The following is a 13,816-nucleotide window of genomic DNA, read 5'->3' on the forward strand; positions in this document are numbered from 1 at the left end:
CATGAAATATCGATTCAGTTGATTTTAGGCTATATTTTGAAATTTACAGCTAATCCATGTACCGCTCCAACAAAAGAGAAGCAAGAGAGGGAGAAGGAGAGGAAAAGGCAGAGAGAGAAAAAGAGAAACAGAGAGAAGAATCAGAGACAAAGAGACAGATGCAGTGACTTGGTTCTTCCAAAAATTCCCACTGCTACCAAGTCCATCCATCACATGACACCATCTGCGAGTCCCACCTCTGAGAGGTACCTTGCCCTTACTTTAACTCCATGTCTGACTCCTGATTCATTCCTTAATTTTGAAATGGCCTTTGATTTTTAAAAAATTTTTTAATTATGTTGTGTCTTGGTGCAGGCCTCTTTGTGTTCATCTTGTTTAAGGGTTGTATGTCTATTTCCTTCATCAGGTGAGAGCAGTTTTCAGTCATTATTTCTTGAAATAGGTTTTCAATTCCTTGTTCTTTGTCTTCTCCTTCTGGTATCCTTATGATGTGAATGTTGGTACACTTGATGCTATCCCAGAGGCCCCTTAAACTATCCTCATTTTTCGCAGCGGTGGTGGGGAGGGAGGAGGATTCTTTTTTCTTGTTGCTGTTCTAATTGGATATGTTCTGCTACCTTATCTTCTAAATCACTGATTCAATCTTATGCTTCATCTAATCTACTGTTAATTCCTCTTAAGGTATTCTTTTCTTCAGTTATTGTAGTCTTCATTTCTGACTGATTCTTTTTTTTTTGTTTTCTATCTCTTTGTTAAAGTTCTCACTGAGTTCCTCTACTCTTCCCCTAAGTTCATTGAACATCCTCACAAGTGTTTTGAACTTGGCATCTAGTAGATTGCCTATCTCCATTTTGTTTAGTTCTTCCAGTGGAGCTTTGTTTTGTTCTTTGGGACATGTTTCTTTGTCTTCCCATTTTGGCTGCCTACTTGTATTTGTTTCTATGTATTAGGTAGGGCTGCTATCTTTCCTGGTCTTAGTAGAGTGGTTTTATGTAATAGGTGTGCTATGGGGCCCAGTGGCAGAGTCTTCCTTGGTAACCTGAGTTGGGCACTCCAGGTACATCCCTTGTATGGTTTGTGTGTACTCTCCTGTTGTGGTTGAGCCTTGGTTGCTGTTTGTTCGTCAATGGGATTGACCCTCAGGCAGATTGGTTGTGATGACTGGCTGTGACCAGTGGAGAAGCTGTTGTGCAGGGGCTGACCCTATTAAGCAGGATTCGCTTTGGCAGGGCTCTGGTGCCTACCCTGTCTGCCCTTTGGTTGTGTCATCCTCAGATGTGACCCCAGGTGGTGCTCTGTCTCAGACTGGAACCAGTCACATGGCATGCAGGCCGGGGCCTCCTCTGAGGGGCCCTGCCACAGCCCAAGTTCAGTTGCAGTCTATGCCTTGCCTGAGGCTGCCTGGCATGAGCCACAAAAAAATCCACAGATAGCTGCCACCAACGTTGGGTTTGGAAGAGCCTTAAGAAGCCAAGCTGCAAACTGAAGCTGGCTGCCACTAATGCCAGGCTTTGGGCTGCTCAACAAGAAGTATGGGGCACACTGAGACCAGATGCTGCTAGTTTAGGTTTTGTGAACCTTTGAGAGTTTTAGGAAAGTCCACAGCATGAGCCAAGACAGACTATTTATATGAAAAAGTAACTAGAAGCGGCTTGGGTGGGCCCACATGTTGGGAGGGGATCACCAGGGCAGGGCAACCTGTTCCAGCTATGTTGATGGCTACTCAATATGGTGGCCACCTGGGTCTGCAAGGAGGGCAGGTGTGGGCTCAATACAGAAATGATGCCCTCTGCCAGCACCTCTGTCTGGGAGAATGCTGCCCCTCCAGACCTTACCCTGCAGCCAGACAACTCAGTTCCTCCCCATATGTCCCTGATGCCTTTTGAGCTGCTGCCCCGGAGCTGGAGTTCAAAGTGAGTGAATTCGTCAGTGGTAGGTCTTAGCAGGCCCCTTACAGGGAAATCTGTGACTCCCTCAGCCCTCTGTCTCACTGAGCCACAATCTCCACTGGTTTTCACAACCAGAAGATGTGGGGACTTCTCTTCCAGGCACTGGATCCCCGAGCAGAGAGTGCAGTGTGAGGCCAGGAACCCCTGGATCTTCCAGAGTGACCTCTGCAGCCAAGATATTTCTCCTGATTCTCAACCACGACATGGGAGTGTGGTACCAGTCCACCCTATCAGTCTTAAGGTGACCTCTTCTGTGTGTTCTCAGTTGTAGAATTTCTGTTCAGCTAGACTTTAGGCGATTCTCAATGATGGCTATTCTGTAGTTTAGTTGTATTTTGATGTCATTGTGAAAGGAGGCACAGCATTTACCTACTTCCCCATCTTGACCAGGACTCCCTAATGTTGACTTTTATGATAAAAAGAATAACTTACTCTACTGTGCACTTATATTGTTTCAGAGTTATTTTACTAAGTACTTTAAAGCAATCCTAGAATGTAGATACTATTATTACTCATTTTACAGATGATGAGACTGAGGTACAGATAGGTTAAGTAACTTATCCAAGTGTAGAGCTAAAAAAGGGCAAAGCTGGAAATCAAATCCAAGCTATTCAGAGCTTTGTCTCTCAATCACTATTTGATCATGATTGCATTAATTTATTGGCAGATATATTCATCATTTATTCATTTATTTAGCTATTATATATTCTGGCTCCTACATCCTACGTAATTGTTCAGATATTGTAAATACAGAGAAAAATAAGACTAGAATTCAGTCCTTAAAGTAGAATCTAGTGAACATTTTCTCCTTGGACAAATTTATCCTCAGGGCAACTCACCCAACAATCTGAGATTTTCTGCCCCTAAGGGTCCAGCCAACATTCTCAGACCTCAAACATTTCCTGGGGCCCAAACACCTCTGATGACTGTCACCTCCACAACAGACCCAGAAGGAGGATCCATTTGGCCCACATCCAGTCCTGGCTTAAGCATAGAGAGCTGTCGAGAAGATGGAGGAAGAAATAGAAAACCTTCATCCTGCTATCAGCTAGTGGAGGGAAAGTGGGGAAGGTGTGTGCCAAGCACTGTGGTATATTTACTTGTACCTATTCTTTTTCTTCCCAATTCCTTCTCCCTGAGAGGTATGCAACATCATTTCAAATTTGCAAGTGAGAAAACAAGCTCATTGAAGTCAAGTGACTTTTTGAAGGTCACCCAACTAGTTAAGTGGTGAAGATTGGATTTGAATGTAAGAATGTTTAATTAGGGGATGATATTCTTTCCATTATATCAGATGCCTCACACCCTTGAGATCTGGCAGTAGAGTGCTAAAGTTAGCTCCTACCACATAGCGACATCTGATTGTGTGCATATCATACCAATTTCATATCGGTAGCTTGAAATCAGCCATGGAGGTGAGTATTTACACAACAAAAATTGGCAAATGCTACAACTCAGGGCACTTTTTTCCAGGTTGCTGAACCTGTACACCTGTACACCAATGGATTTGGTAAATGGAGGACAGCTATGTGAACTAGGTCAGAAATGACTCTTAGCTGGTCTTCATGGTAGAGCCATGAGGAGTTAGATTAAGAGGAGGACCAGCCAGGTAGTCACCAGGTGCACCAGTCTAAAAGGACTCTAAACCAAAAGTCAGAGAATTTTAGTTTAAGGGCCCAGATGGTAAATATCTTAGGTTTTGCTGTCCACATATTCTTATTTGTTTTATTTTTATAAATATTTAAAAAGGTAAAAACTATTCTTAGCTCATAGACAGTATAAAGGCAGGCTGCAGACTGGGTTTGGCTGGCAGCCATCAGTTTGCTGAACCCTGCTATTAACTAGCATTGGATATGTAGAAGGGCAAAACTCATTTATTTATTCCAATTGTTCTTAAAGAATGTGCTCTTTGTGACTGAATGGAATACTTTCATCAACTGCTTAGAGTATGGAATACTGAAACACCACCTGCCTACCCGCTAAAGGACATAGTCAAGTGAAAATGGCCTGATGCCAAACTGCCTTCTGAGTAGGGCATGTCTTTTTAATCACAGAGCTATTCTTTGGCTTAGTGGGATATGCAGCTTTGGGGTCAGAGCTGAATTGCTCAGGACAATACAGGCGGTGCTGAGCTTTCTCTGCTTTACCACCATGCAATCCTCAGCTTGCCCTCTCGATACATGCTGACCAAATGCTTGAAAAGTGCCACGTGATTATTTCTCTGCCCAGGTTCTACCTTGTAGGAAAGACATATTGTATAATATATCTGAGATCCAGATAATCAGCACATAGATGAATAAAGAACACAAGAAACATGCCTACCTATATTCCAGAGGTAGGCATATTTTATCCTTCATCACCCCTGCCCTATTCCTGGAGTAACTAATATGTAGGAAATGGAGTGTGACCTTCCCTGAGAACCAGATTCCCCTTTTTCATGAAGTGTAATAAAAGAAAAAGCATAGAGACCTAGTTTCTTTGGATCCAAAGTGGGTGAGGGTAGAGACAAGCTGCCTGGTGATCAGGCCACACTAAGGCTGCTCTTCCTTGTCCAAGAGGCTGATGAAGCTCCCACAAGAATCATGAGTTACCTGTGTCAGAAGCTACTTCACCTGCTTTTAACAGCATCCCATGCTGAGGATTCAGCAAGGCAACAGGTTTAGTTAAGAACTGAGGCGGGATATGGACAGGGCAGATGGACATATGTAATCTCTTTGGCCTCAGGGAATAAAGTGGAGAAAGGATCATACAGTGTGTGATTCCTCAACTGATCCTATTGTCAGATGCCAGGATAGATGTATTAGAATTATACTGGAAGACTGAAAAAATAGATTCCTGGATGTCGGCCAGGAAAAGTCTTATTCGTTTGGTCAAAAGTTAGGTCTGGCAATCCATATTTTTTAAAAGCTTCACAGGTAATTGTGGTTCAGGCTCATGGGAGAAGCTGGCTCTGAAAACCTCCTTATAAAAGGAGGTGCTAGTTCTCAGTGTAGCCTTTGGTAGTTTATCAAGGAAGGGGTCAGAAGAAGTTTTGGTAGTTCTCAGAGAAAACCACTTAAATATTTTGTTTGTTTACTTATATTTCATAAATTTGAGGTGGATTTCTATCTCCTGTAAAAAAAAATTTTTAAGTCCTACCTCATAAAAAGGACCAAAGCCAGAAAAACTATATATAATTGTCAGGTAAAGTTTTCCCAAAATTTCTCTATATCCTTAATAAAAATTGTTTTCTCAAAGATAGTGCATGAATCATAAGGTTGGTTTGGTCAATCAATTTTGACTAGTATTCAGTTAACATGGAACAGTTTGGTCTTTATAAAAATATTTTTACATCATTAGAGGGTTTGTTTAAGTGGAGTAAATTTACATTTTATTGATTTCTATTATGTAATTTATACCCTCACCATAAAATAAGTGAATCAAAGGCTTAAAAGTAGATTATTGAAAGTAAATGTAGTGATAAACTTAGGAACACAAATATTTCAACTCATAAAACTTTTAAAGTGAAGAGATTCTTTTCAAATATCTGTGAATGTGGTGATTTTATACAATTAAGTTAAAAAAGTATTAAAAAAGAAATACAACCACAGATCTCTGATAATTCAATTTTATGGAATCAGTAATCTATTTGTCCCTTGGGTATTATTTTTTATAATACTGTGTCAAATATGCCTGCAGTAGAAGAAAAATATTTTATGTCTATATTCTTTCCTTCACTTCTAACAATCGAATCTAGCCACAGGATGAGCATATGGTCTAGGCTTTATATCAAAATCATCTATCTTCCTAGCCACTGTCATTGGTTCCAACATGGAAACATGGACACATGACCCACACTGAGAGAACCAGAGTCTTCTGTATGTTTTTTTTTTTTATCTATGTATAAGCCCTAAGAAAATGTTCTATTCCTCTGAGTTCACAATTCTCAAGGATCATGCAGCCTTTCATGTGTCACATGTAAGGAACATGCCTGAAAATGAAGCCAACAGAGAAACACAGGGTCAAGAGATGGCAAAGAAGAACCAGAGGTCTAACAATGTTTTTTTAAGCATCTAGATGAAATATTTCTCAACTTTTCTGTCCTCTCTGCACTTTTAAGTTATGACTCAATACATTTCTTCCCATCCCTCCTTAGGTCAGTTTGAGGTGGATTTCTATCACCTGTTAAAAATGTCCTACCGAACAGTGTTAAGCCATCAGAGTCATCAAGATTTTATATAATTGTCAGACAAAGCATAATCACTATTCTGCTAAAGCAATCTGCTTTTCTCCAGGGCAAGAATGAAATAGTCCATCCAATACAAACTTGATGACTTCTATCAATAAAGTCGAAGGAAAGAATAGGATTTCCAAAGTATCACTCAGCATTGCACTTCTTATAATGAAAAAATTTACAAGTCAAGTTTATAAAGCCAACAAGCCAATCATCATATATAATAAAAGATATAGTTAGTGCCAAATCAGAAATAACTATTGGCAAAATTACTTTATCAAATGAAACTGCCATACAAACACAATGTCAATAGCATACAATGTGAATTTGAAAGATATGTACTATGACACCTTTTGCTTTTTAGTAGGTTGAAGTGATTGATATGCAGAGTATGAATAAGTTCTTGACATCCATGCAGCATTTATAAGAGATTGAAGCACTTGAGAATTTTTGCTTCTGGTTGCCATTGAAAACTCATGCTGTAGAGGAAGAATGTTCATGTAAGTTATTTGGTGAGCTATGGTGTAGAATGGAAAGGAGCATTTGGGGTTACTCACACTAGGATAGCAACTATCTGTGCAGCAAGACTTATACCTGAAGCCAATTCACATGCTGTTTTATTCAGAGAACTGTTATTTTTTTTAACAATGTGTTTCATGGAAGAAAATAAAGAATTCAAGTCATTAACAGGTACTGATCATCTGAGACTATTTCATTTCAGCAGGTTGGACGAAGAAATGACATGTTCTTGATTTCTACTTTGAAGTTTATTTGCTATTAAAGGAAAAAAACATACATCAGGTTGTGTGTGTGTGTATTGCTTAAAAACTCATAAATTTACTATCTTAACCATTTTTAAATGTACAGTTCAGTAGCATTAAGTACATTCACATTGTTTGCAACAGATCTCTAGGACTTTCATCTTGCAACCCTAAAACTCTGTACCCACTATACACTAATTGCCCCTCTCCCAGTCCTTGAAAACCATCTTCCCACTTTGTTTCTATGATTTTAAATACTTTAGATTCTTCAGATGAGTAGAATCATATAATATTTGTCCTTTTGTTACTAGCTTATTTCTCTTAGCATAATGTCCTCAAGGTTCATTTATGTTATAGCATGTGACAAGATTCCTTTCCTTTTTAAGACTGCATTATATTTCATTGTATGTATATATCACATTTTCTTTTTTCATTTTTTCCTTCTTGTTGTATCCTTGGTTTTGATATCTGAGTAATGCTTGCTTCATAAAATGTGTTTAGAGAGTGTTCCCTTCTCTTCTATTCTTTAGAACAGTTTAAAAAGGATTGACATTAATTCCTCTTTAAATGTTTGGTAGAATTCTCCAGTGAAGCCAGCTAGTCGTGGGCTTTTCTTTGTTGGAAAGTTTTTTGTTACTGCTTGCATGTCTTCATTGTATTCAATGTAGTAATAGGTCTGTTCAGATTTATTATTTTCTTATGATCTCAGTCTTGGTAGAGTGGATGTTTCTAGGAATTTATGCATTTCTTCTAGGTTATCCAACTTGTTGACACTTACTTGTTCATAACAATCTCTTATAATTCTTTTTATTTCTGTAAAATCAGTTATAATATCTCTTCTTTCCTTTCCAATTTTATTTATTTGATTCTTCTCTCTTTTTTCCCTAATTAATCTAGCTAATGGTTTGTGATCTTGACAGAAAAAGCAACTCTTGGTTTTATTTATTTTTTCCTATTGTTTTCTATTCTCTATTTCATTTATCTCTGCTCTAATCTTTATTCTTTCCTTCATTCTGCTGACTTTGGATTTAATTTGTTTTTCTTTTTCTAGTTCCTTTGGGTGTAAAGTTAGGATATTTATTGAAAAACTTTATTCTTTTTAATGTAAGCATTTACCACTATAAACTTCCCTCTTAGTATTGCTTTTACTGTATTCCCTAAGTTTTGATATGTTGTGTTTTTGTTTTAATTTGTCTCCAGCTATGTGATTTCTTCTTTAACCCATTGATTATTTAAGAGTACATTGTTTAATTCTCACATATTTGTGAATTTTCCTGTTTACCTTCTACTATTTATTTCTAGTTTCATTCTATTGTGTAAACCTACAATTTTGATAGAGGCTTAATAATAAAAATCAAGAGCATTTCTGCCATTTCAAATGGCTTGCTCAAGTCTTATATATTAGCAATAGAGTCAATATCTGCAATAACCTGGAGATATCACTTCAAAGCCAAAACTTTGTGCAATATATAGATACCAGGATTTCTTTAAAAAGATGAAATCAGAAGTAAATGGCTTAAAAGTCAAGAGTTTGATACTTAGTAACATTTCATGATTATTTTTGCTCACCATAAACATTTATAAAATATCACCAGGCTTAATGTTTAAACCCATCCAAATACAACAAAACATTAAACAATACTCCCAGAGCCAAATGCACGCAAATATAGTGCTGTTCCTAAGTGTCACTAGCCATATGTGGCTATTGAACACTTATAATGGTGATTAGTGCAACCAAAGAACTGATTTTTAATGTAATTTAATTTGAATTTAAACAGCCACTTGTGACTAATGACTATTATATTGTACAGTGCAGCTCTAGAACAAGAGAAGTAATTGACCCTCATTATTCTAAGCTGATTGACCACATTTAAGCTGAGATATTCAATTTGTGACAGTGAGCGATGAAGTAAAAGGTATATTGTAGAGTGATGTAAACAAACTTCAGTGCATTCGGAGAAGAGTAATACTAAGAAAACTACAAACTTTACCATGTTAAAACTAAGGTAAAGGAATTTGAGGCAGGCTTGGTGGGAAAATGATAACTCATGTAAGCACTTCAATGGTTGGAAAAATAATTATATCTATTTTGTACATTTTCTATAAGAAAAATTAGAATGACAGAGTAGCTTGATACAAGAGATTTCTAATGTATGTTCCTTCATTTAGAGAAGCTCAGTCCTGAACTGTATGACCTGGCCTTTGTACTGATGTTACAGTATTATAATTTCACTTCCTCTCACTAAGAAACACATTCTAAACAAGGGAATTCTTTTTGAGTAACAATATTTCCACTCGTGTGACCACAAGCATATTAATGGAAAGGGCAGATACTTTTATTCTGAGAGCAAGATTTAGAGACAAAGCTTATAAAGTCATCTGAGGTCCTCTGGAGGAGATCTCACCTCATACTTTAAGGATCAGCAAGAAATCAGGGTTTCAGAGTCTGCATTGACATAATACTTAGTTGGTTTCTCTCAATAAGCTTGCGAGTTTTGGACTATGATCCTCTATTCCTACTAGAATCTAGAGAACAAATTCCAAATAATTTCTCAAGCAAAAAGGCTGCTATTATGATTCCACTAAGTTTTCTTTAACAGATCGCATTTTCTCTGAATTTGAATCATTTAGACTACTCCTTTCTGGGCTGTACATTTCTTAAGATTAAATTATGAGTGATATTGTTTTGCTCTTCTGTCATCATACTCAGCACTGGAGACATTCCTTTAAATTTGGTTTCCTCTTCATAGTAGCATTATTCACAATAGCCAAAAGATGAAAACAATCAAAGTGCCCATCAACAGATGAATGGATAAACAAAATGTGTTATATATATGTAACGGAATGTTATTCAGTCTTAAAAGGAAGGATGTTCTGATACATGCTACAACATGGCTAAACCGTAAAAACATTATGCTAAGTGAAATAAGCCAATACAAAGGACACATACTACATAATTTCACTTGGATGAATTACTTAGAATAGTCTAATTCATAGAAACAGGAAGTAGAATGGTGGTTGTCAGGGGCTGGGGGAAGGGAGAACGGAGAGTTATTGTTTAATGGGTACGAAGTTTTTCTTTGGGATGATGAAAATGTTCTGAGTATAGATTGTGGTGATGATTACACAACATTGTAAAAGTACATAATGCCACTGAATTATACACTTAACATGGTTTAAATGGCAATTTTTATGTTATGCATATTTTCTAGAATAAATTTATTTTTGAAATTTTATTTCCTCCTTCCTTGGATTGTATTAAACTATCCTTGCAGTATAAGTGAGGTCATCTATAGAGAATGGCTAGTGTTGTTTTTCTGTATTTTCCCTCTATCAAATATAGTTTAAAAACATGTTAATCTGATTACCAATCACATATTCAGGTGGATGGGCGTTATCAGTGCCAAATGCAATAGTCGTGTCCCACGCATCAATAATACCCACAGTAAGATCCATGAAACTATCTCTCATAATAAGATTCTGTATATGGTCCTGAAAGTCACTAAACATCTCTGCATTTAGATATGTCTTCCTGGTGTTTTCGGTTTTAAGGATCATCTTGGTCTCTGGGCTTCGCAAGAACAGACATTCAATGGCCATTTGAACACAGATGGCCCTACAGATGAAAATGCTGATGGACAAGGGTCTAAAGTGCTGGCCAAGGGTAATGATAATGGCTGTATCACTGTCTTCTGCTACTTGATCAATTTCCTGTGGGATGTAGTTTTCATCTTTCATGGAGAACAGATTTGTGGTAATAAATGGAGGACTATGCTTTTCTCACTGAATAAAAATATGTCTTTCAGCATCCACAAGCACATATATTTTAAAAATGCCAGTTCTGTGATCAAAATATCTTAAGGCTGATGGAAAACAAAATGATAAATCTTTTAACAAAAGGAAAATAATGATGTAATTTCAAAATTCATTTATAAAATTTATAAACATTTATAAAATTCTAACCAATATCACTTCTAACTATAATAATATTGCTATCTATGGGAAGTAGAGAACTTCACCAGATGCATTAAAATCTTAACAAAATTTTGAATTTTTTATTAGAATATAGAAAGAAGGAAAATGTTAATATGTTTAGTTTTAAAAAAACAAATTAATTATATACTAAAAGCCCAAACCCAAATGTTTGGCAAATCAAAAAATAATAATAAAACAAACATCAGGAAAAAAGTAAAGAATCCTAATTATTATCAAAATAACCTCAAAAGTCAACTATAATTTCAAAATAAAATAACATACATACTTTTCAGAACTTTATGTAAATAGTTAATCCACTGATGCAGTGTTGAATCTCTCATGAGATAAATAAGTTTTCTCTTTAAGCAGTCATTTATATTTTTTGTTTCATTTAACTCGATCTGTTTGCAAAATGCGATAATCTACCTTTTTTTTTTTTTTACAGTATAACCACTGGGAAAATGTGTCTTCATTCCAATCTGACATTTTTTTTCTACATTCTGACTCTGGCAATAGAATTTCCGTAGTAAGCAATTTTTATTACACAGATAACTTCAGAAATACCTTCTTCATTTTCCCCTTCTTTTCTCTTTTTTTTCCTCCACCTTTCACTATTTCTGCCCTCCCTTCTTCCACAAAATTTTTATTTTACAAGATCATGTTAAAGAGAGAAATTAAAAGTTTTCCCTGAATAGTTTTTCCTGGGGTGGGGATAGGTTTTTCTCTTGCACATTTGCAAAGTTTTTCTGGGTTTCTTCTTGTCCCCAAGACCACTTGACTATGAAACAGCCAGCTCAATCAAGAGGAAAAGTGTGGCTCTGCAGCCCAGCTGAATATTATACTCTTGACATTGGCTTTGCTAAATTGTAAATATCCTCCTCCCCAAACTACTTATCCATGAAAAAAACTTGAACACATTTATGAAATGATAGTCACACATATTTCATTTTGTATGTACATGGACCATGTTCTCTGGTTAATCTTAAAACCCTTTCAATGCTTTATCGTTGTCCCCAGAATTGAACGTAATATTTTCAGTGTGGTCTGATTAGTGCAGAAAAAGGGAGGATCATTACCTCCTTATTCTGAATATTCCACTATGAAAGTAGCCTAAGCTGTATTCACTGACTCATATCAAGCTTTCACCTACATAAAACTCAGGACATTTTTATATTTGTGCCACTTAAAAACCACATCTTCTTTGTCATCTACCTAGATTATTAGGATTTGGGGTATAAGTTTAGGAACTTAAACTTTTGCATATTGAATTATATCAGGTTTATAAATGGCTCTGAAAAATAACAGCCTAGAACTATCTTTTAAGAAACCTCCTGACATTACTAGAAATTACTGTCCAGACAAGAGAAAAACCAGAGATATTGAGCGGACTCGAGTTGCCTCAAGAATCTGTGAACTCTCTTTGGTGTAAAAGTTGGGCATGGATGATAATTGCCATGGCAGAAAAGGGAAGCTTTAGGTATGGGTTCATTATTTATATCTATGTTCTCCACAAGGTTTTGCAAAGTTCTTTGCCTACAGTAGGTCCTCAATAAACATTTGCCGAACGCATTAAAGAAGGACAATGAGTTAATGTATGCTCTGTTCATTGTTATAACAGAAGTCATTTGCTTTTCTGAAATTCATTTTCATTCCAGTAGAGCAGAAACATCACTTTTATGAGTAAGATGGCTTTGCATTTACCACTGAAGGTCATGTGATAAAATTGAAAAAAAAAATCCACAGGAATTGCTAATTTATAGAACTCCAACTGAGATGGCTCGGCTGAAAGACAGATTAGAAACCACCAAAGAAATTTCCCAACTCTATTGTTCATCTGAACATTTCATATAGCTCCAGTACCCATTATTGGTTTTTCCGGAATAAATCTCAAGTTTAAATGCAAATAACCTGTACATTTTAAGAGAAGGCAATTGAACTTAAGGATTGCCAAGCCTTTTATATCTGATTCAGGGTGAAAATTGGTTTAAATTGATATGAAAATAATTTCCAAGAACAAAATCTCTTCTGTAAAACCCAAAATGATTGATACTATTTGTCCCAGGGAGGAGAGATCAAAATGGTTAATCTCAAAAAACTATCTCGAGGAGAAAAAAAATGGTGTAGATGATAGAGGCTCTGTTCATCCCTCTGGCAACCAAATCAAAGTTGTGACAGAAACAAGGAGCAGCAGCACGGAAAAATCGCCTGGGATCTAGATGAACAAGCCATACAACTACGAAGAAATCCAAGAAAGCACCCTGCAACAGCAGAAGGTAGGATGGGGCGAGGACGCGAGGCTGCCCAGTCCCGAGGGGCTGAGGGGGACGGAGGTCATAGCAGCAATAGCTGCAGACGCTTCTTAAAGGGACCATGTCCACAAGCGGACTTTCGCAGTGACGGACCTGCTCCCTCTGAGCACCAGCACCGGTTTGGCTGTGCAAGGGGCACCAGGGACTTGCAAGGGGACACTGAGTTGTCGAAGTGAGGGCCGAGGCAAGATGCTCTTAGTACAAAAATGCCAGAGGTATCCTTTATTCCCTGTTGAGCTCTACCTCTCCCAGTGCATGGAGGCAGTGCTGCCATAGCCGTGACATCATCAAACTGGATAACAGAGGTCACTCTGCCCAGAGGATTCCCTGAAACTCTGCTTCCCTTAACTCGCAGCCCCACCTAAGCCACATACAGGTGTGTCCTCACTTAGTCAGGTTCCCCTTGGCGAGCAGCGCCTAGACTGGTGGAAGCTGGCCTCAGTTGCTGGTGTGGCTTTTTGAGGCAACTATAAGCACAGCATCTGTGGATTGCTTGCTGAATCTTAACAGGTGGCTTCTGAGGGGCACAAGCTGGGGCCACACTTGGCCTGCAGCTGAACCCCTCTCAGGTCTGTGCCACTGGACACATAATACACAAAGCCATGCTAA

General features: G+C 37.5%; 1 protein-coding gene across 1 annotated transcript in view; it reads right to left on the reverse strand.

Annotated features, from left to right (window-relative positions):
• Positions 1 to 10,256: 10,256 nt before the first annotated feature.
• LOC102892516 (NXPE family member 2) overlaps positions 10,257 to 13,816 on the reverse strand; it is a 49,747-nt gene continuing 46,187 nt past the window's right edge. The window contains 2 exon segments of the mRNA XM_006927042.2: positions 10,257 to 10,786; positions 11,185 to 11,402. Coding sequence (XP_006927104.2) covers positions 10,257 to 10,786; positions 11,185 to 11,402 — 748 coding nt within the window.

This window comes from Pteropus alecto, unplaced genomic scaffold (assembly GCF_000325575.1).
Source record: "Pteropus alecto unplaced genomic scaffold, ASM32557v1 scaffold224, whole genome shotgun sequence".
In the NCBI taxonomy this organism is placed as follows: domain Eukaryota; kingdom Metazoa; phylum Chordata; class Mammalia; order Chiroptera; family Pteropodidae; genus Pteropus; species Pteropus alecto.